This window comes from Anomalospiza imberbis, chromosome 13 (genome assembly GCF_031753505.1).
Source record: "Anomalospiza imberbis isolate Cuckoo-Finch-1a 21T00152 chromosome 13, ASM3175350v1, whole genome shotgun sequence".
Classification (NCBI taxonomy): Eukaryota; Metazoa; Chordata; class Aves; order Passeriformes; family Viduidae; genus Anomalospiza; species Anomalospiza imberbis.
Window position 1 is genome coordinate 16,844,894 of NC_089693.1, and position 22,931 is coordinate 16,867,824.

General features: G+C 43.5%; 1 protein-coding gene and 1 long non-coding RNA gene across 2 annotated transcripts; both read left to right on the top strand.

Moving 5' to 3' along the window:
* Positions 1–2,690: 2,690 nt before the first annotated feature.
* Positions 2,691–22,464, top strand: TPM1 (tropomyosin 1). Its single transcript, XM_068204220.1, is given in 10 exon segments — positions 2,691–2,939; positions 3,585–3,769; positions 3,771–4,011; positions 10,239–10,372; positions 11,564–11,681; positions 12,103–12,173; positions 12,985–13,060; positions 13,608–13,670; positions 13,933–14,002; positions 21,696–22,464. Coding segments are annotated over 10 exon segments (1,155 nt in total). The 5' UTR covers positions 2,691–2,825; the 3' UTR covers positions 21,779–22,464.
* Positions 15,388–17,012, top strand: LOC137482059 (uncharacterized). The gene is made up of 2 exons (XR_011003861.1): positions 15,388–15,516; positions 16,807–17,012. It is a non-coding gene; the product is annotated as an uncharacterized lncRNA (long non-coding RNA).
* Positions 22,465–22,931: the final 467 nt, after the last annotated feature.

Consider the following 22,931-nt stretch of genomic DNA (forward strand, 5'->3'; position numbering starts at 1 on the left):
CTTCACATATCAATTAAAGAGGGAGAGACTATACAAGCTATTTCATTTCTAAACCTATCTTTCTTGGCCAGCTGGAACAAAAGTTTCCAAGTAATTGAAATTGTTAATGAAAGGTATAGCAGGCATGTAAACACATGTCTGTACTTTTCATATTCTTTCCAGAAGGAAAACAAAAATTAAATCACCATCAGCCAGTTCAGCCCCATGGATGCAGGTCATCTTGCTACAAACAAAGCTTATTAACTGGACATTTTCATGTAAGTAGAACCTCAAGATTTTTTTTTTTTTTATGTGGAGGTGATACCATCCTTCAGGTATTTTTTTTTTAAACTTTGTGTTCCTTTCCTTCTGCCTGTATCTTATACTTTCTCCTGTGTTCTAGAGGCTCCCATGTCATGGCTAATATTCTTTTAGAAAACTCCAACAGGAGCTGCACAAGCATTCTTTTAAGAGCCTATCAGCACCACTCCCAAATTAGCCAGACAGCTGTTTGCTTAATTTTGCAAGACATTTTCTTTCCCCAAAGTGAGAAGAGCTACCTCAGTGAATTCCCAGCCATGATACTCGATGTTTTTTAAGGCATCTTCAGTAGCAGAGGAATATGTTCCCCTAAACTAGGGTTAAAACATACTGATACATTTAACAAAGCAGTCAGGTTGTTGAACAATATGTAACTAGGTATCTTTTAAATATTCACTATACTTATCTCAGAAAGGCCCTAATCTGTACTGACCGTAGTGTAAAATCAAAGTAAGTGCAAAGAGGGAAAACTACACTTTAGAGTTGGTTGCGACTAAATCTGTACTTTTTCAATACTCTTGTGTTTTAAAACGTTCTGTGGAAGTGCAATGTTTTACTCAATAATTTTTACTGTTATTGTTATACTAGTTTGGTTGTAAAATCAATGCAGTGAGAGAGGACTGCAGTGATAAATATCTTTAAGTAGGCATAAGGAAAGCTTCTATTTTGACAGTGGACTTCTGCTCCCTAGGAGCAGTACACATGAATTCCCATGCCACGTTGTGAGCCTCTGAATTTTGTGTAGTTCCTAGGTTAATTCAGATTATGGCCTTTCTGAGGACCTGGGGACTGGAGCTGTTGGTCTGAACCCTCATCAGGGGGCTTTGCTACCTTGTAGAGCTGAAGCTTTGTGGTGCAGCTTGTTTAAGCTCTCCAGCAGCTGGCCTCCAAGGCCTGCTTTGCAAATCCAGCCCTTAACTGCCCTGGCAAGCACCATGGGCCAGAAGTTGTAGGACATTCCCTCCTCCTGCAAAGTCACATCAGTTCAGCTGATCCAGTGACAGCACCACGGAGGAATTTTCTGCTACAAGTATTGAGTGTAGACAAAGGCTGCCTAATTTTCTCTTTGTGCAACCCACATCCTGTGGGACTCATGCACATCCCTGTACTTTCTACGCTGTACAAGGGAGCGTGCGTCCTAAGGACAACATGTTGTGTCTTGCTCACTCTGCTGATGAGACTGTGAGAGACACGCCAGAAGTGAATTAAATAGGTCTTCACTTAATTATATGTAATTTTGTTAATTGTCTATCTGCTGCTGTCCCTCACTGGCTTTACGAAAGGTGCAAGTCACGTCTGTAGCTAGATTCCCTGCCCCAGCTATTCCTGGGCTCCTTCCCTCGCAGCTCTGGCTACCCCCGGCAGGGCATGGCTCCCACTGCTCTGGCTGAGGGTCGCAGTAGCTCCCGTCCGCCTTTCCTGTTACTCCTGGCGCCCTTGAGCGCGCAGCACCGAGGCGCGTCCCTCTGGAGGGCCAGGAGCCCGGCCAGGTACTGCAGAGGAGAGCGGTGCACTTCGGAAGCACTGGCAGCTGCTGGCACCTCTGCCCTGCCCCGGCACTGCTCTGCGGGTCAGGGTCGCACCTCAGCCCCTTCCCCTCGGCGTGGGTCGCGGCGGAAGGCCAGCCCTGCCCGGGTCTCACCGCAAAGTCTGGGCTTCGTGCCCGGCGCTGCGCGGGCCGGCGCAGCGCCCCGCAGCCCACATTTGCTGCAGCCTGGCTGTTGAGTAGAGGTGCCCCCTCCTCCTCTCCTCCTCGGGCTGCCGGGGGAAGGTCTCGGAACGCATTCATTCCGTACGTGCATGCGATTAACCCCCTACTGCCCGTCCTGCAGCCCCCGTGCCCCGCAGCCCCGCCTTCCCCTGCCGCCTGATGCGATCGGCTCCGCCACCCTCCTGCTGTAGAACAGACTGATTTCCACGGGTGGGGACGGCCCCCGCACGGAGCCGGTGTCCCCCAGACGCCCTGCCTGCTGCGAGCAGCCTTTGCGCCCGTCTCCTCCGCTCCCCGCGCTCCGGCTTGCTGCTTTTTTTTTTTTTTTTTTTTTTTTTCCTCCCAGGAGTAGCAGCGAAATGTCCCGTCCTGCCTATTTGGAAATGGGAACAAATTGCTCCCCCGCCTTACCTCGCCCATCGCATCCCATATATAGTCATATCTGCGGTCAAATGGCAGGCGGCAGCGAATGGGAAGGCTGTGCCTCCCAAAAAAACCCGGGGGGCAGTGAGAGAGGGAAAGGGGTAGGGACGAAAGGAGGAGGGAGGGAGGGAAGAAAAAAAGCCCTTTCCAAAAAAGTATTGGATGTCTTGAGGAATGCAGTCAGCCCCCTGGGAAAGTACATATCTGTGAGGCGCTCCCTGCCCGCCGCTTGCATTCGGCTGCGCCCCGTCCCGCACGGATCAACCCCGCCGCCGGCAGCTGCGCTCCGCTCTCCGGGGGCCTGCGTCCGGACTCGGGGCTGTCCCGCAACTTTTCAAGTTTTTCTTTCGGAAGCAGTTCGCGCGGGGACGCGCCCTAGGCCACCGCCACCATGGATGCCATCAAGAAGAAGATGCAGATGCTGAAGCTGGACAAGGAGAACGCCTTGGACAGAGCCGAGCAAGCCGAAGCGGACAAGAAGGCAGCGGAGGAAAGAAGCAAGCAGGTCTGCACCGAGGGCCCGGGCGCAGCGAGCGCCGGGGCGCAAATCTCTCCAGATTATTCTCTTTTTTTTACCTCCCCCCTCTTCTTCCCCTGTCACCATACTTTATGTTCCACCCCCGCGCCCCTGCAGAACTGGTTGAACTTTCCCTAAGGCAGAGCTTCAGCCTGGCGGCCGTCGGCTGGAGTTCCCGGGGGCGCGGCGGGAGATCCTTCCCGTTTCCCCACCATTCCAGCTAGGGAGCAGGGCCCTGGGACGGCTGCGTGGCCTCTGTGCCTTTGTCACAGGGGGACGGATTAGACAGGCTGCCCAGAACGCCTGGTTAGCCCTGGACAGATGTGCGGCGATTTGGCAAAGGACAGTTAAAGCTGTGTGCGCCCGCTCCAGCATCACTCAGCAGATGTGTCCGATTCGAGCTGCCCTCCCGCCCTTCTCCGGACGCATGCCCCACTTTTTTGTCCTTCTTCAACCCCCTCTCCTTTACACCTGGGGCTTCTCAGTTCGGGAAGGGGGATGCATTGATTACACGTTTCTAGGAGATCCTGAAGGAGGAGGGAGAAGGGAAGAGTGATTTATAAATTAGTTTCACAGTTTTCTAAGCCAAGGGAGAAACATATTTGTGCGTTATATTTCCTCTTGTGCACCTAGTTAGAGGATGACATTGTGCAATTGGAAAAGCAATTGCGTGGGACGGAGGATACAAGGGACCAAGTGCTGGAAGAGCTACACAAGTCTGAGGACAGCCTCCTCTCCGCAGAGGAGAATGCTGCCAAGGTATCGTGCCCTTGCTGCAAGCAAAGAGGATCTAACTGTCTCTCCTTCTTTCTCTCTCTGTCTGTCCTTTTCTGTCTCTTCTGCACTCGCACCTCTCCGTTTGCACGATCACGCTGCCTGCTGCACCTTTTCCTGCCCGCCCGCCCCTCTCCACCACTTCCCACCCATATCACAGCTGGAGGACGAGCTGGTGGCTCTACAAAAGAAGCTGAAGGCCACTGAGGATGAGCTGGACAAATACTCCGAGTCCCTTAAAGATGCACAGGAAAAGTTGGAACTGGCTGACAAAAAGGCCACAGATGTAAGTTACCCCCATCCCCTTCGCCACAAGCCCGAAAGAGAAACCACACACTCCCTCTGCTCAGGACAGCCTGGACTCCTACTCCGCAGCACTGCAAAGCTTTGCTGAAGGCAGGGTCCAGGCACCTCCTGGACAGGGAGGTGGGAAACACAGCACTGCCTCCCTGCATGAGGTTTGCACACTATCAGAGGCGTCTGATTGGGTGTCCGCTCACTTGATGTGTGCTTCTTATGTGTACTTGCCACTCTAGATGTGAAAGTAAAGAAATGGTGATGTATCTATTCAGGTGATGGGTAAAACAACTCAGGGTGGTACAACACTGTCTTGACATTGAAACAGAAGCAGAGAGTTAATAGTGAGTAGATGCAGGAGAGGGAGATCCAGAAGAGCAAGGGCTGCTAGTTATGTTTTCAAGAGAGTTGTTCCTAGGTATGCATGTGTTAGAACTGCTGGTAGATACTGGTTTGGCTCACTGGTCCCTGAGATAACAGGTTCTCTCCTGCTTTTCCCCCCCGCCTTGGAATCAGTGGAGCTGCTTCACTTGTCAAAGAAAAGTTCAGTCTTGTTTGACGGAAAATTGTCCAAAGATGATACTTGCTAGTTTTGCAGTTCAGAGGACAGGGATCCTGGGAGCAAGCTGGGAGATATATATAGCTCAGCACTTTATATGGTAATAAGGCAAGAGCTTGTGCCTCTCCCAGGCCCTCATCCCACCCACCTGTCTGTTCCTGACATGCATTTAATGGATCGCATGCATGGAACCTTAAGAGTATAGTCTGTGCAGTTAACGTCTTGGTCTCTATTGCTGCTGTTGGACAATTTAATTCTCCTGAGTAAATCTCAGGTCTGAATTACAGGATTAGATGAAACTACAGTATTTCCAAAGCAATGACCCTCCTTTTCCTATAGCTCAGCTTTAAAAGTCAACCTCAAAGCCAAAATGAAAAGGAGTCTTCTCAAGTGAAGCAAGAAAAGTATTTCAGGGGGAGGAAGGATACTTTCAAAAACGGAAATGTTACAAACAACAACTTCGCATAGAAGAGAACATGCTTTTATCTTATTTCTAAATGGAATAAAGCAAGAAAAGGTTTAGCTTCAGTATGGCAACTAAGTTATAGAGCTTTGAAAGAGAACCCAAGAACTTAAGTAACAGAAGTGTTCAAAGGAACAGAGGAGAGGGATCCGTGCGTAATGTGGATCAGATGTCTGCTCTTGCAAGCTGCCATAGGAGAGGCAGCTTCCTAGCAGGACATTTATTTAGCTTGTTCAAAGGAACCGCATATAGATCCAAGGGAGATATTCCTTATATGGAAAAGTATGCAGACTATTTGGAAATAGCTTGCCTAGGATGAAGGCAGGAGAAATGCTACTAGATTCCCGTTCTGAAACTAAGGATCTTCCTAACTGATCCCCATGCCACCTGCCCCTGCTGGAAAACAGTGTTTCGAAGCTAGTTGGGGGCAATTTTATTTGCAGTCTTTCCTGAGGTGGAGGGTGGGAGTGTTTCTGGCTTGTTTTCATCGAGGTAAATGTCTTATTTATTTGTATGTATGGAATATGTCTGACAGTTTAGGGATGTATTTCTTTTTTTGGCAATGAAGAGTATATTTGGGGCATTGCAGTTGACCCAGTATTGACCTTATTAGTTTGGATAATTCCATGCCTTAGGAAAAGGGCAGAGGCAGGGAGGGGAGTGTCGGCTCGCTGGGATAGACTCGCCTTTCACTGGGACGAGAAAATCTTACCTGTCCGGTATGACTCATCTCCCCAAGAGCCAGGCACATCCCTGGAGCCACCCCACCTGAGAGGGGCCAGCGGCAGCCCCCTCTCCCCTCCCCGTGTCTTAGGAGCCAGGTCGGGTGCGGCTCTGGCGGGTTCTTCGATGTCATTTTATGACGCTCATATGGGGGCGGTTTGCGGGGGGAAAGGTGGGCCTTGACCCCGGGTCCGGTCCGGTCCGGTCCGGTCCGGGGGACCTCGCGTGCTGTGCCGCCAGGCGGCGCTGCTGCCCCGGCACATCCACCGGGCAGGGCCGCGCTGCCGGCAGGACCGGCCCGGCCCCGACCGGACCGGACCGGACCGGCCCATCCCCAGTCAGGAGTGGCCCATCCTCAGTCACGACCGGCCCAGCCGCGGTCGGACCGGGCCAGGGCCGGCCCACTCGCTGCCACGACCGGCCCATCCCGGTTCAGGACCGGCCGATCCCCGGCCAGGACCAGCCCATCCCTGGGACGGCTGGACCATCCTCCGTCCCCGCCCCGCTCCCAGCCCGGTGCCGCAGCCCCGCCCCGGAGCGCTGCGGCGCGGGGGGACTTCCGGGGCTGCGGCGGGCGGAGGGAGGCGGCGCGGGCTGGGCGAGGTGCGGGCATGGCGGCGATGAGCTCGCTCGAGGCCGTGCGCAGGAAGATTCGCAGCCTGCAGGAGCAGGCGGACGCCGCTGAGGAGCGGGCGGGACGGCTGCAGCGGGAGGTGGACCAGGAGCGGGCGTTGCGGGAGGAGGTAGGGCCGCCCCTCGGCCCGGCTTGGGCCCGGGGGTCGGGGGCGCGGGTCCCGGGGCGCGGCTGCCCCGCCTGCCTCCCCGGCCGGCGGAGTGGGAGGCCGCTACCTTCGCCGCCGTGTCCGACAACGTGGTTGTTACCTGCCGGGCCGGCCGCGGGGTCGGCCCGCAGTGCTGCGTTCCCCGGCTCGGTAACCCGAGCGCTGCGTGGGCCGGGCCCAGGTGCAGCGCGCAGGGAGACAGCACTAGGTGTGCTGGGCAACAGCGAAACCCCAGGCTGCAAGGAGGTCGGACTTAGGCGAGCTGTTTGAGATTACTTGTTTTGTATTAGGCTGTGAGCAAGGTTTTACAGGGTTTTTTCCCCCCGCAAGTCCTAGTTCTCTTATCCCATCCAGACGAGGTCACCTGTGTGGGAAGCCAGCATGGCGACTGTTGGGAAGCACGCAGGAGTGACCCTGGGATGGGCCATAGTACCTGACAGCACCCGACAGCGCGAGCGTACAGCCCCAGCTTCGGGACATCTGTAGTGTGCTGTTCACCAAAGCTGCTCGCCCAGAGGGGAAAGGAACAGTAGGCTTGGTTTTAGGCAGAGGCGGGATCAGGTGTGAGCAGTATAGACTTAGGTAGCAGAGAGATGTAATTATGGGTGGCAATCACAATAAAAAAAAAATGATAAGGCTGTTCTTTGGCTTATCACTGACCTTTGGGAGTTCCAGCAGCTGTAGCTTAATGTTTCCTGCTGTAAAATGTACAGTGTTCTTTGAGGCAGTTTCAGTGTCTTCAGTAGTTGCATAAAAACAAAGCAAAAGAACAAAGCTTTTATGTAGTTCATTGCAATAGAAAAAATGGTGACTATTTGATTTCCTTATAATATGGGTCTTTCTGCACATTTTGGGCAGTAAGTTCAAATAAAGAGCCTCCTGATTAATTGCAGGTGATCTTCCTTATGGAGCAAAATATGGCCACTTGTGCTTGTGTAACTATTGCATTCTTGTAGATCACTTTGTATATCTGTTTTTTTTCAGTGATGAGACATAAGTCATTTTATAAGGGTTTCTGTTTTTAAAAAACTTGTACTTGTTTTCTAAGCTTTGTGGAGTAAAGGACACAAAAATTCCTACTTTCAGTAACATGTATTATTCTGAACCACGTATTAAGGAATTTTTATTGAAAAGGGACATTTTGCTGTTAACTTTTGTGGCAGAAGGAATAGTGCTGGAGGAGTGATCACAACCTTGTGGTGGAGCCTTCCCTTAAGAGTTCAGCTACATTGCAGTAAGGCCTAGGACCCTAAAGGTTAATGTTCATCTCTTCCCTGGAGTTGGCTTATGTGAATAACGTGGAATTCTGCAGAGTACGTTTACATGGTATTTAAGTTTTTGTGTGGAGGGGTCACTGCTGGGATGAATAAAGGCTGAAAAAACTGAACTCCCAGGCACATGTAGACATATGCTTTTTCTACAGTGCTGGCTGCAGATGAGAGCTTTTATTGTTGCAGCTGTATTTCTGCTTGCTTGAGGAGGGAGGCTTTGAGAGCACTGCAGCAGGGAGCTGAGGTGTGAATCTGCTCCTTCCCTCAGTGTAATGCCTTGCATGGATAGCATGTGACCAGCTAGGGTTGTTAGGTGAGGGGTTTTTTTTCTTCCTGTGCAAGGTACAAATATGCAAACAACAAAAAAGCTATAGCTGTGCCAAAACATAGCACAGCCTCCAGCTTTTGATTGTTATACCAGACTGTTGAAAGTTTCAAGGCTGTGATTAGCAGCCATTCCTTTAAAAAAGAATCGTGTTTTGAGTATGTGCATCTCAAGGGGCTGTTGGTAATTACTTTTTCAAAATGCATTTTTCTTCTTCCTTCTGGAAAACAGAATCTCCCTTATAATAGTGATAATTAGCACCCAGTGGTAACTTATCCATGTCATCACTCATTGTAAAAATATGTGGTGTGTAAGTGCCAGGGCAGAAACGTGGGTTATGTTTGCATGGTAGCAGTGGGAGTGCCCCGAATGTCACTGGGGTTTTTTCCTTCCTTTCCATATAAGGAGAGAAGTCCTGCTCTGCAGAAGAATAACTGGGGCCATATAAGGCTGATGGGTAAATCCTTAGTGAGTTACTGGAGCAGGAAGTGAAAACTTGAACTTTAGTCACCCTGTGTTTTGAAGCACATTTTATGCTCTTATCATGATGAGGAGTCTTGACATGATAATAATTAACTTGAACATGACAAATTTCCCTAGGGTAGCCTTTATGAAAGGTCATTTTCTTTCTTAAATGTGAAAGTTCAAATTCTTAATGTTTTAAGGCCAGAAGTCCGAAACCAGAGGTTTTGAATACTACTGCATGATTACATAGCTAAATGTTTGATAATTGGATTAATGTGGATCTCTAAGGATGAAGGATCTTCTCCTTCTGGTTCTGTGTGTTCACTGCCAATGCATATTAATGTTCAAAGATATAATTGCTTCCCTGTTCATGTTACTTGCAGTCATTCTAGCTGGATGTCATTACTGTTATGTCAAAGGTTGTTTTATTTGTCTGGTCTGTAAGTTATTCTTTTTTGTGTTATGTACAGCAAAATCTTTTCTATGGACAACTGTATCCAGCTACCTCTGGCTAGAGAAGAAAAACTACCAAACTGATATTTTGGTATCTACTTTTGCCAGAGGGTTGGTTTTCCCCTCAACTAGACATCATAGGAAATTCAAAATTCGAACATCTAGCAAATATATATATATATATATATATATATATATATATATATATATATCTTATATGTTTTCAGTACTAATTAAGTGTTATTCTCTGAAGTAATTAACTTTTTAGAATAGTTACCCTTTTATATATACTTTACGCTAATATAGTTTTGAAAGAAAGTTAGTTTAATGATGGGGTTACCATAAGAAGGCTGTTTTAGAACTTACTCTGCAACTTAAGCAAGTGTAGATTTGGAGCTGTAATATATAATAGCTTGTAATGATAAGAGGCAGATGAGTTGCAAGTGTTGTACAGAAGGTTAAATGAACAGGTAATTCAAGAAAGGCAAATTTAGGGGAAGATGGAGGATGGAACTGTGGAAGAAAAAAAAAAAAGATGTTTTAAGGGATTGCTGCCTGTACCAGAGCCTTTGCTGGTACCTTTTTTGTCAGCTCTTGCACAGCTTGCCTTTAAACAAAACTTCTGGGTATTCAGGCACTACTTAAATGTTCTCAGACTCTCTCTGTGGCAGCTGTCTCGTTGCAAATGCTGATCCAGGTGTGTTTGTACATGTTTACACTGAACCCTTCTTACGGAACTCAAGGGAATGTCGGGACAATTCTTACAAAATATGGTGAAAGGTCACAAATAAAGGAATTGGGGTAACAGAAGAATCGAGTAATTAGCTTGTGTTGATTTGATTTTAAAGAAGGGAAGGTCTGTAATTAACGTCTGCAAATACAATAACAGAAAATATTTGGGTAATGGTGCATAATTCTTCCTGTGCAGTTCTTTCTAGTACAAATTGTACAGTCCTTGATGTGCTTCATTGAAAACAAGCATTAATCACTTTTTTCCTCTGTTAGGCAATACCTTCACAATTCAGTCATACACATCTCTGTGTATGGATTTTTTAGTGGATGAAGTCAGAAATTACAAGTGCTGTTAAATGGCACTAGGAGGTAATGGGGTAACCTTTTACAAGGGAAGATGTGTGCTTTACTATGAATTAATTTCTATTTCTTCCTGTGCTTAGGCTGAGAGTGAAGTAGCTTCTCTGAACAGACGCATCCAGCTGGTTGAGGAAGAGTTGGATCGGGCTCAGGAGCGCTTGGCCACTGCCCTGCAGAAGCTGGAGGAGGCTGAGAAGGCTGCAGATGAGAGTGAAAGGTGGGTAGAGCCACACCTGAATGGATTGCTACCCTTATGACAAAGATCATAATTGCCAGGGTGTGGGTTTGGGAAATAAATTAAACCACTCCTAGGTCTCTGAATGTGTGTAATCTGCTCTTCCTCTGTGTACATGGACTTCAGTTACAGCTTGTCTGTAGAAATGTCCAAAAAATCTGGGATTGGATTCTTTGTCAGTTGTAAAGATGAGACTTAAGTGTGGTAGGTCTTTTGATGTATCATTCACATCCTGGGAAAACTGCTTGGCCCAGCCCAGACTTCTCTTATTGGATGACATCTCCTTGTGATACTCTTGTGCTGTTGGGTGATTCTTGCTTTCATTGTGGGTAGAAAATCTCACCTGCAGAGTAGCAAAGTGCTGGAAGAGGTTTGGTTCTTCTGTTGGCAAGATTGGTACGTGATGGTGAGCAAAGAAGAGAGACAGATAATTCCTTCAGATTTCCAGAAGTCTGTAGTGTAAGTTAGGAACTCAAGCTCCGTGACTTTGGAAGATCTCCTCTTCTTCCAATGGTATTTTACAGTTGTGATAGAACCTTTCATTGTGAAAGAAACCCATTCTGCAAGTGTATTTCTACCTTACTAAGGATGGAGTCTGTTGAAAAGAAATGTGCCAGAGAGTCACAGTGTGGAAACATTTAAGGTAATTTTTTATCAGACATGTGCAACACAGAGTATTTCTTGTTATGAAGGATTTAAATTTTGCTTTTAGAGAGCACAGGGACCTTCTAGGGCTCTGACATGGCAAAACCCAGGGGAGTCTGGCCCTTAGACATGATTATTGTCAGAACTGCAAGGGTTCTAACGTGCTGTTGATGAGTGTAAAAGCACAGATGTTTTCAGTCTCATTAGGTGTTTAGAAACAACATCCTTTGTTTACCTTTCTATAAGATGAGTTTTTCCTGCAATTTAAAATGAAAAGGAATTCTACAGCTGAACTACGGTAAGAGCTAAACAAATCATGCTTTTTCTTCCTTCCTAAGACATGTTTTGTGCCTTGAACATCTGAAATATGAGTGCACAGGACTAAATCTATGGTGTGAAGACTCATCTGTCTGATGTGTTTCACTCACCTGAATACCACTGTCTGAAAGTCACATACCACAAGTAGTAGAGCTGGAGATAAACTGGCCAGCCCTGAACTCTGCATTTCCTGTTTTTCATGTTTTTCAGAGGAATGAAGGTCATTGAAAATAGAGCCCAGAAGGATGAAGAGAAGATGGAAATCCAGGAGATCCAGCTTAAAGAGGCTAAGCACATTGCTGAAGAGGCTGACCGCAAGTATGAAGAGGTCAGTTCTTGAGTGCAGGTCATCTCTTTCTAAAGTCCATTAGGCTGTGCCTGTAGTTTTTGTTTTTCTCTTTTGCCTTTTAAGTTCAAAAGATCACAAACACCCCTCACACAGCTGTGGAAGGAAAATCAGGCACTCAGATACCCCAAGGGACAAGGTGATGGGAGATCTAAGCTTAGATCTTCACTAAATTGTTTGAGAGTATTCCCTAAGCTCTTAGGGAGATAAATATTTTTCAGTTGCCTTTTGGTGAATGAAAGGGAGGTCTTGAAAAGTATCAGATAACTAAGTCTCAAATGAATTATGAAGATATCACGTAATCAAACTCATGTGTTGACCAAAAAATGAAGAGGTTCTAGGAATAGGTGAGGTGTAGTGCAGCAACATAATATCCCTGATTGTCCCTTGCCTGTCCTTGTAGGTGGCTCGTAAGCTGGTGATCATTGAGAGTGACCTGGAGCGCGCTGAGGAGCGTGCTGAGCTATCAGAAAGGTAAGTGTGGAGCTGCCCTGGGATGTATGTGAGGTGCTAGAAGGGAACTATAACTGCATGAAATGTTGGCAGCACACTGTGTGTTCAGCTCAAAGCTATGTTTTGCTCATTTACTGTAATCGTTGAAATAAATGGTCAGTGCCAAAGTAAATGTGTTCCTGTGTGTGTGCGCGTGTTTTGTCACTGCATGCTGTACCTGCACACTGATTTTGTGAATGGCTTTTGTGCATTTCATGTGTTCACTAACAGCCAAGTCCGACAGCTGGAAGAACAGTTAAGAATAATGGATCAAACCTTGAAAGCATTAATGGCTGCAGAGGATAAGGTACTGATACTAATAAACAGTTTTTAGGTTTAACTGCAACCCAAGTGTTTCAGCTTCCGTAGCCAGTTAGCTCACTCAGTAGTAACAAATAAATCCTTGCTGTGCTCTTTACTCTCTCTTTGTGTCTCGCTTTGGTGGATTTCTTTGGTGTCTTTTTTTGTTTATTGATTTTTATCTTTAAAACTGATCTCCTGTGCAGCCAAAAGAAGCTGAACTGTCTCACGTGTAAATTCTCTGTAAATGTTTCTGTGTAAGCCAAGAGCTGTAGATAAATTTGTCTGGTCATTGTCTTAATGTGCACTTGAACTGGTATTTGGCATCACAAAGAGTTGCTTTCAGTCTGTGATGGATCAGCTGCTTTTGAGGCTGTTCTTTTGCCCTGTAATTGTTTTCATTTTTATCTATCTTTCCCCCCTATTTTCTCCTTTCTTTTGCTTGACTGAATCTTCCATCCTCCCCTTTCCTGCCTTACCTCCGAAATAACAGCAAATGTGCTGAGCTTGAAGAGGAGTTGAAAACTGTGACCAACAACCTGAAGTCGCTGGAGGCTCAGGCTGAGAAGGTAGGCTAGAGACTTTTGAGAGAATGTGTCCCTTACGTTGTCGTCCGGCCCATGGGGTTTTCTTTGTATGCCAAACACTTTGCAGCATTTCTTCAGGGCTGTCATCAATAGAGACATTTGGATTTACTACTCAATTCATATTTGGCTCCTACTGGAACATAGCATATCTTGTAGTTCCAAATAGGTCAGTGTTATTTGGCCATATGTTCTGTTGAGTATTCTGACAAGATTAAGTGTTAATTATACAATGTCCATCAAAATGGCATTGTGTACTAACATTAAATTTCTCCAAAAGACATTCCTCTTTAAAACTGTAGTACTAATTTCTTCTCAAAGTTCCCACCATATTGCACTGGAATGTAACTCAAGGGAAGTTTGACTCTTGTAATAAACTGTACTACCGCAGCCTTCCAAGTGGCGTTAATTTTGTTTTACCTATAACAATTTCTTGTGTACAGATAATCTATTACAAAAGTTTCGAATGTGGTGATTTTTGAGTATATTTAGAATACCCATCTAATACCAGTGATCCTCTTTCTAATTACAGTACTCACAGAAAGAAGACAAGTATGAAGAGGAGATTAAAGTTCTGACTGACAAACTGAAGGAGGTAAAATGAGAGCTGTTCTTTGCAAAGTGTCTTCCAATGCACCTTTGATTCTTTTAGTATAAACTCTACTCTGATGCTGTAAGGATGAACGTACCATTTTGGAAACAGTTTACTGTTAAATATCTCCCCTAGAAATTAGTTTATATTAGCCTTATTATTTGCCTCCTATCACTGTGCTTTTTTCCTCATTTGAATTATTTATTTTCTAATCCTAAGTACTGTGTGTGTTTCCTAAAGTAGTCTGTATTTGTCCTGACTTCAGGCTGAGACCCGTGCTGAGTTTGCTGAGAGGTCAGTAACCAAGCTGGAGAAGAGCATTGATGACCTAGAAGGTATGTGGGGCTGTTTTTCTACTTACTGTGGAAATATATATCTCTTATTCTTCTATTGTGTCAGGGATTTTGTTGGTTTTTTTTAATACCCAGTTTTACTGGGCTGACTTGTCCTGCTTATATAAATGGGTCTGCCTAAAGAGTAGACAAAATATTTTTTTAAATGAAATGTATTGATACCTTTAATGCTTCAGGTGAACAGTGTTTTGCTCTTGCCTGTTGCTTTTTTCTCTTACGTTCTCAAGACTCCTTCAATTTTTTTGCTTTATACTCTTCTTTTTGGAAGTATATAAATGTTACAGGGTAAAAGATCAGATGACAAGTGTTACTATCATCTTAGTAAAGAACTGATGAAGAGTTGCATTATGTTTGCAGTAGTTAGGAATGTAGCAAGCTAACCTAATTTATTACTGTGATAAGTGTGGGTCAGGGCAGATTTTGTGACATAGACCACGTATTGGGTTTTGGTAAAGCTAATAGATTGTATACATAATCAGAAGGACAGCTTATTCAACTTCAGAGGGTTTGTTTGTAAGGTTTTGATAAATCTGTCAGAACTGCAGCAGAGTAGTAGAATGTGTTTTCTGCCTCTGGAGAAAACAATTCAGTAGGACTTTGTAATTTGAAGTTATATGGAGTTTGCTATTTAGAGGCATTACACTAAGTGTAGGATTTGAAGAAGCTAAATTGCATGGTGTGGCAGGCTGGATTCTGCATAAAGGAGATGAAATGCCTAAGTAGCTGCTGAAAATTTATGATCACTGACTCAGGAAGGAAGCAAAGAAGAAAGATAAGTGTTTAGAAGGAACAAAAATTGCTGTAAGAAGCTGAGTTTGACATCATACAAACCAGAGTGGTTTACAAAAAAAAAGTGGTAGAAAATGGTAACATCTTTCTTGAGCCCCTTTTTTGGATCTTTCCTCCCTAGCTCCTGTGTCCCCTCTTAATTAAAACAAAAAAGCATTAAAACAAAAATCCAGAGCGGTGAAACATGGAATTTTTGCTTCTTTTATACTCTCTTTTCTTGGTTTTCTGTATATCACAGGTTGCCCCATTGGCAGTGCAATTAATGAACTTGTTGCATAGAACTGTTCACTATTTTCTTTCTTTTATTCTTCTCTAATTTTGTTTCATTTTGTCTATCACAACACTTCTTTCTGCACACTCTTCCCATTTCGTACGGCTTCTGGATGCTATCCCCATGCCACCACCTTCACCTTCCATCCCATGATCCTGCTTCATTTCCTTGCACACCTCTGCCTTTCCTGGGGGAACATCAGATGAGCTCTATGCTCAGAAACTGAAGTACAAAGCCATCAGTGAGGAGCTGGACCACGCTCTCAATGATATGACTTCCATGTAAATGTCTTCCCAGCTTGTGCCCGCTCCTGCTTCCCTGCCCTCACTGATTGCGCAGTGAAATGATGCTCCCTGTGTAGTGGGAGATGCTTTCCTTTAGAGAGAATAGGTGTACAAAATACCATGAACAATTGCTTTACCCTGGCAAAGTGTGGGTGAGTGTTGTGCCAAGCCTGGTAAATACTCATGGTGATTTTGTAAGCTTGTGGTTACTTTTTGATTCTGTGTCTGTAATCCTTGTGTCTTGTGCTTGCCCTTTGTTTGTAGCTCTGTGTTTATCCTTTCAGTTCACCTCTGTTCAGACATTATCTACCAGGCCCATCATGTTTGTTTTACCAAAGAAAATTGCTGTGCTACGTGTTGCATTCAGAGTGTATTCCTTTGCCTGCTGTCACAGTTTTTGCTCTGGCAAAGTTCCTGCAAAAATGTCAGAGAAATTTAGATTTAGCTGTATTCTCTATTCATGACAGTAGAAAGTGTTTATCTAAATTTTCATAACTGCTCTGAAAATATCAGCTGTTATCACTGAATTACATGTGTGGAAATGGATTTAAAATACCTTGTCATTTAAACCCATAAAGACGACAATTGAATTGTAGGTTTCTTCTGCATATTATCTGGATAGCAGTAGTAATTTTATTTGCATACACCAAAAATGTAGTAATACCAACTTTAGTCATAAGGAGAAAAATAAAGAGTGGCAGGAAAGTAGGAGACTTAACAGCTGTAAGGTGTGACTCCTCAGTGCAGTGTTCCACACAGAGTGACTCTTGTTCCACTGACTCTGAACAGAGGTCAGCTGTGCTACCTCCACCTTCCCATGCATGAGCACTGCAGCTGAGATGGGAGAGGGGAAGAGCTGTGGCTCTCAAGTGCTTAGGAGGTGCAATGTTTAGTCCCAGCATTCCCTTTTGGAAGCCCAGGCATGCTTTCAACAAGACCTTTCTAAGGTTTCAGCAAACCTTTCTAAGGTTTGTTTAAAGCTTTTGTGTGCATCCATATTTTAAATGGTTTTTTCTTCTTTTATTTTTTTTTGTCTCCATGTCTTGTTCATTACTTTCCTCCTTCTCTGTACCAACATTTTAGTAGAGGTCTCATGTTGCCTGCTTTGTATGCTTTGATGTTTTGTTTTTAAATTCCTCCCCAACATATGGTTTTGCTTAGTGGCTTATCAAGCAAATGGATTTCTTTTTTCCTCCTCTCTATCCAGAGATTACAATATTTCTTCAATTTGGGATATTTCTAAGTGGAAAACAGACTTAAAATTGTACTCTACTGGTATATGAGGACATGACCATATCATTCCAGTCCCAGCATGGTGTGCTGTTTCTCTAGCATAGTCATCTCAGCATGCTGGGCTCTGCTGTGCCATTGCTGCTTTTTTGAAAGTCTTTACTGCACCTTTTTTCATTTTCTACCTTATCTCACTTTTTCTTTTCATGCAGATAATTTTCTTTGCTTCAGTTCTCCAAAGACATCTTCATCGGGTTGGATAAAACACCTTTCCAGGCTTTGGATGTTTCATGGGTTCATTGTCCTGTCTTCTAGTTTAGTTGATTCTTCCTCTATCACCTGTCTCAGAACATGCTCTGTTTGTGCTCTGCTGTACAGAAACTACATTTCTCAATGTAAAATAAATATCCCAGCTGTATCCCTTTTGCTATTCCTTTGCCTTTTATTTATTGAACTAATTATTTAAGTTATTAATAAAATCTGTGCTTTTGTGCCATTAGGGATTTCATTTTTTGGTGTTTTCATTTTTTAGCTGAAAACACTTTTGCCTGAATGTTGACAATGCCAAACCAGCAAGAGCAGTGTGTGAAAACTGACCAGTTATTATCTTAGTTTTTCTCAAAGTCTGCTGCAGATAAAATGACAAATAGGAACTCTTCCAGTTGTTATTGTTAGGACAGAATTTGCAAGGACACTACTTCCTTTGGGTCTCTTGGTTGTGGGAGCATGGCTGAGGGAGCAGTTACGTCCTTGATGTAACTAGATTTTTCACTTAAAAGCCTGAAATCTTTGCCTAGCTTTATGCTGAAGACTTCTTATCTTATTTAAATGTGTTCGTTCATTAACTTACATATTTGAGGCAGATTTAAAGAGGCAGCATCAAAAACTTTAAATTCTTTTTTTCACCCAAAAATAATCCTTGAAATGTCTTGCGAAAAAAGTTTTCCCTCTTTCACACCTCGGTTATTCAGCGAAGATGCTCCTTGCTAACATTTTGGGATTTTTACAATATATTTTTCTTGAGTGGCATGATAATATTGGAAGTTCATTGGGGAGGTTTCAGTAGCTTTTCACTTGTGCTTAGTTCAGACTTGTGAGTTTGAATTGCAGACTCATGAGAAATGGTTCAAAGCTGGGGTAGGAAAATTCTAGTGATTATGCTATTAATGAAATTACTCTGCTGCAAAGTGGAACATCATGGATTTCAAGTTTCAGCTGATTTGTTACTGATTAAGGATGAAGCATTAAATGCTGACATCTTGTGCTCTTTTTGTATTGTTATTTGCAACTAGGGAGTTTATTGCCTTCTTTTATCTTTATTTAAATCACACTGAAAGAAGTGATTTTCCAGTTCACATGAAAGCGAAAACCGGATTGATTTCTGGTGATGCTGTAACTCTATATTGCTAGAGCTCCTAAGTCACCAAAGCTAAATAAATTCATTATAGCATAGCTGAACTGTAATTTTTAACTTGTAGAAAAATGTAAATGTCTCTTTCTTGTTCAGCTTCAAGATTATTCAGCAGTGCAGTCTAAACTAGATCATCTCCTCTCCTCCAAACTTGTTTTCCCAATAAGGCTTGTGAATGGATGCATGCCCTTCCAGGCCTGCCATCCTTGGATAACTTTGACATATCCCAGTTTTCTACCTATGACACATCCTAACATTGCTGGCTGGGGGCAGAAGCCCAAATACAGGATATATATCAGCAATCACAGACAGTTCAAGTAATTAAGTTCAGTAACTTATTACTCCTCAACTGACACAGTAAGTGGCTGTGTGTGAAGAGTAACCAGATAGAATAGGATATATAAAAGTTAAGCAAATATAATGGGATGAGCATTTGTAAAATGACTGAGACTAATGACTTCACAAATTCAGGAGTTAGGGGGATTGTGGTCAACTCTAACTTGTCATCTGAGCCAGAGTAAAATATGCTACAGCAACTCCAGCTGCTTTGTGGTTTGGTTCATTATTTTTGCAGAGTTTTTTGTCCACTCAGTTCCTCGCAGTACCGGTGTTTCTTAAGAAAAGTAAACAAAAAAAGCAAAATCCATTGTAGGAACCTGTCAATTTTTACCATAGTGATTTTAAACATCAGTATTAAAATTTTGCCTTTTGTGTCAGTCATGCATGATCAGCTCTGCACTGGAGGATGACAGATGGCTGGACAGAGTACTGGAAATGAGCAGTGCAGTGTAGATCCCCAGGTAGCTGCATGCAGAATTCCTGGTTGGTTCTGCTGCTCTGGTCTTCACTCCAGGGAGCTGTTGTGGTTCCCCACTCTGGTGTGGTTCAGCACTGTTGTCACCCTCAGTTGTGGTATTGTACCTGCCATGTCAGGCTGGTTTTGTGCCTGAGGATTCTTCCCAGGAGTGCAGGGCTGGCGCTGGGCTGTGCTGACTGTTGCTGGCTCTGCACAGAGCCACAGTCCCTGCTCTGCTGCTGGGGCTCCTGCAGAGCCAGCCTCTGCCTCTGGAGCAGACGGACACATGGCCCATGGGGCATCAAGGGGTCACTGTACACTTGGGAAGTGCTTTCCCTGCTTTACTGGGGGATTTAGTTGTTTAGGAAGTTGAGAAATATTGTAAATCTCTGCCTCAGTCAGAGAGGAGATTTCTGTGATGATGGTAAGTTCACATGATTCATTTTTGAATAACAGCTATATACACTTTGCTAGACAAATGGAAATTTTAGTTACTCTAAGGCTTTGATGGTTTTTCTGCATATATGTGACATTATCATAACGAAAGGGACAAGATCCATTTGCTACTGGAGGATCTGCAGGATCAGAGCTGTGAAATGTGCCCTGGCTTTACTGAGCTGGCTGTGGGAGTTTGGGCTAGGGAGGAAGCTGGGAAGAGTTGCTCACCATACAAGCATGTCCTGCAGACCAACTCACTGCACAGATTTGCCTTTGCTGTGTCCAGTGCCTGCAGGGGAAGAGGATTCCTGTGGCAGCTGTTAGGCAGCTTGTGGAAAAGAGTCAGAAACAGTCATTTCCTGTAGGGGAATAATCTGGGATCAAGAGGTCAGGAGTGCAGCTAGGCTGTTGAGAAGAGCATGGACAGTTTCAGAACACAAGATAGTCAAAAGCCATTGTGGAACATTTTTACTTTTTAGAGCAACTCTCACTAAATGTGCTGTCACAACATGGCTGTAGCTGTTGTGTTTCAATACGAATTGTCCTCTCTGTTTGCTGTTTTTGAGCCAAGTGTTCACCCTTCCTTTTCATTTTCACTAAATGTGAGTCTGTTTTCTTATGAAGTAAAACTCAGCAACTTAAAGGTATCAAAATGTGTTGATTCCAGTAACACCAGTAATATTTACCTATCAAAAATAACATTTCAGACCTCCTAGGAAAGGAGTATGGGCTGAGTCAGACTTGGTGGTAGTTGCCTACTGGCATCTCTCCTGCTGTTACTTATGCTGGCTGTAGTGCAGTTGTTTTCTCTCTACTGGCAGATGAGGTTCCACTACACCTTGAATAGTTTGCAAAGAAAAATGGCACTCATAAAACAAATTCACGCACTCTACAGAAGACTAAAGTAAGACATAGTACTTCTAGGAATATAGCTGCAGTTCTTCCATTTCTATTCCAGTTTGTGTCTCTCAGCTCTTCCCCACAACAGGAATCTTAGCCAGTTCTTGATATGGTACAATAGCTGTTCCTTGGAGTAGCTATTACTAGAGTTCTAGAAACAGAGGTAAAATGTTTCTCTCTATGTTACTGAACTGTCTGTCATGTGACCAGTTTCTTTAGTAACTCTTATTTAACTGTTTTCTCTGTCTAATCTGTCTTCATTCTGCCTCTTTTTTCCCTTCTAACCTGCTTGCTGCCTGTACAGACCAACTCTACCAGCAACTTGAGCAAAACAGTCGCCTAACTAATGAACTAAAGCTGGCATTGAATGAGGATTAAACTTTAGTGTGACTATATTGTTAACTTGTTTGAAAACACCTTCTTCCAAATTTCCTTTAAGAATGAATCAGTAATTGTAGAAATAAGCAAGAAATTTAGAAATTGATTTTTTTTTTAGCTGTTGATTCTGTGGTAAATTAATGAAAGAAATTCTCTTGGGAAAACCTGGAAATGCTTCTTCTGGATGAGGCTTTTCATTATGTGTCTGCACGCCTATTTTGGAGGAGCACTAAGCTCTTCTATGCAGTAGCTTCTTACCACTTAAGAACTTTCCACTTAAGTAAAGAGCTACAGCATTTCACTAAGAGTATTCAAAAAGTAACAGCCTGTGTTGCAGAAAGGCACTCAGTTTATCTGACGACATGGATTGGCCTTAAGATTTTTACCACAGTAAGAGAAAAATATTCACTAGAATCCATATTTCTGTATTTCAAAACGAACTTAAAGGATACTACAGCTGTTTTGTCTGGAGACTTTGATGTGATAACTTTGCCTTACTATGAATTTGGCTTGTACTATGAATTTGGCATTTAAAAAAAAAGAATGGGAGCTCCATCTGACAATACCCAATCAGTTTAAAGGTATGCTTGCATAGTATGAAGTTACTATTACTGGATCCTGGTGGGATGCACCACCAGAACATTATGCTCATTTATTGTATTAACTATGTGTGTTAAGTGATTGTCCTATAAAAGTGTGCATGCAACATAAGGCTACTAACTTTATTTTTTTCTAGAAGAAATAAATTTCTTAAAGGTCACTTTACCAAAAACTATAATAGTTGTAATTTTTTTGTTCTTTGTGGTTTTGAATTCTATGAAACTTTTAATTTTGTATCTGCAAAGAACTTATTTTCTTTATTGCCTACTTAAAAAAAAAAAAGCCGCTTATTTTCTCCCAATCCTATAAGCAAAGAGCTTCCAGTACATTGTGTCTCTGTTGGCAGTGCATTTTCTTAACAAATGCAGCTGTGAACAGTTCTAAACTTGCATTATTTGCTGTTTGTTTCATTAATTTGGAATTCTCTCTAGTTGTGTTATCTGGAAACATTGATATTTATGAGCATGCACATTTCTTAACTTTCTAAACCCTCTGAGAGAAATGATGATTGCATGCCTTCATGTTCAGTGCCTCCAAAGAACTGCTATTCATGTTTTAATTTTCTAATCCCACAACAGAGAAAGTGGCGCATGCCAAAGAAGAAAACCTTAATATGCATCAGATGCTGGATCAAACTTTACTGGAGTTAAACAACATGTGAAAACCTTCTTAGTGGCAACCACACTATTTGTTTTATTATTTTTACACCTGCTTGCCGTGAAGCCCCATAAACATGTCTTTATTTTAGTTTCACCACAGTCACAAGAACATCTGCTAAATTATCAAGCCGGGGTCAGGGAAACACCAAAATGGGCAAGCCATATGCGGGTTAAACGACATTACATTATGGTTTAAACGTGCCATTTCCCAACAAAAATGTTACCTACACTTTGTAGAGAGTTCAGCAATTTGGTATGCTTAGTCTTTGAAGAATCCTGGCTGTGGCAGAAAGTGTCCCACCTCAAGTGCCAACTACAGTTTTTACACAAGAAGAATGATTTATGTTCAAGAGAGATCAGGTGGAAATGGTGCTATTTTGAACAAAAGATTCTACTTGAAGTCTTTTGTTTGATATCAGACGAGTCAGGAGTTGTCCAGCACAGTAATTTATTTTTATCAGTACTTGACTGGTCTGTGAGAATTTGGACTTTCTGTGCCTTTTAATTCAGTAAAACGAAGATATATAAGCAGTGGAGACAAGTGAAGGCTTCTGAAGGTTTTAAATTGTATTCTTGCAACTCAATACAGAAGTGTAGGTCAGCATTTCACCTTGAGTTTTCATTCGATTGTATTTTTCATGTTGAAATGAAAGAGTCAATAAATTCAGGACAAAACATTAATTTGGAAGAGATTGTGTTAAAATGTATTTTATTTGTGGGGATTTGGGGTAGGGGAGGAATTTTCAAACTGATACTTGCCTCACTTTTTTCACACTTTCCTTGAGCAGTCTTAAAAGTATACCTGTATGTAAACATTGTATAATGATATGAAATAAAATGCACATTTTAGGACATTTTTTAAATTTTGTTCTCCTGTGGTTCGTTATTCATCACATCAGTTTCCTGTGCATCCCTGTGTAAACTCTGCATGTGTGCAGTGTCTCTCATGGTGTGAAACACTGTTAACACACTGGCTCTCAGTCTTCTCTGTGTTGTTAGGCCAAGGTATGGAAATGTGGTGCTTTGGCCAGATGTGGATCTGCAGCTGCTCAGAGGTGCCCTTTGAGGGCCATATTGCAGGAGCCTGTCCCTGTCACTTGACTGCATGCCCAGCTGTGTGCGGGATGCTATTATCCCCTAGTAGATGGTAGAACT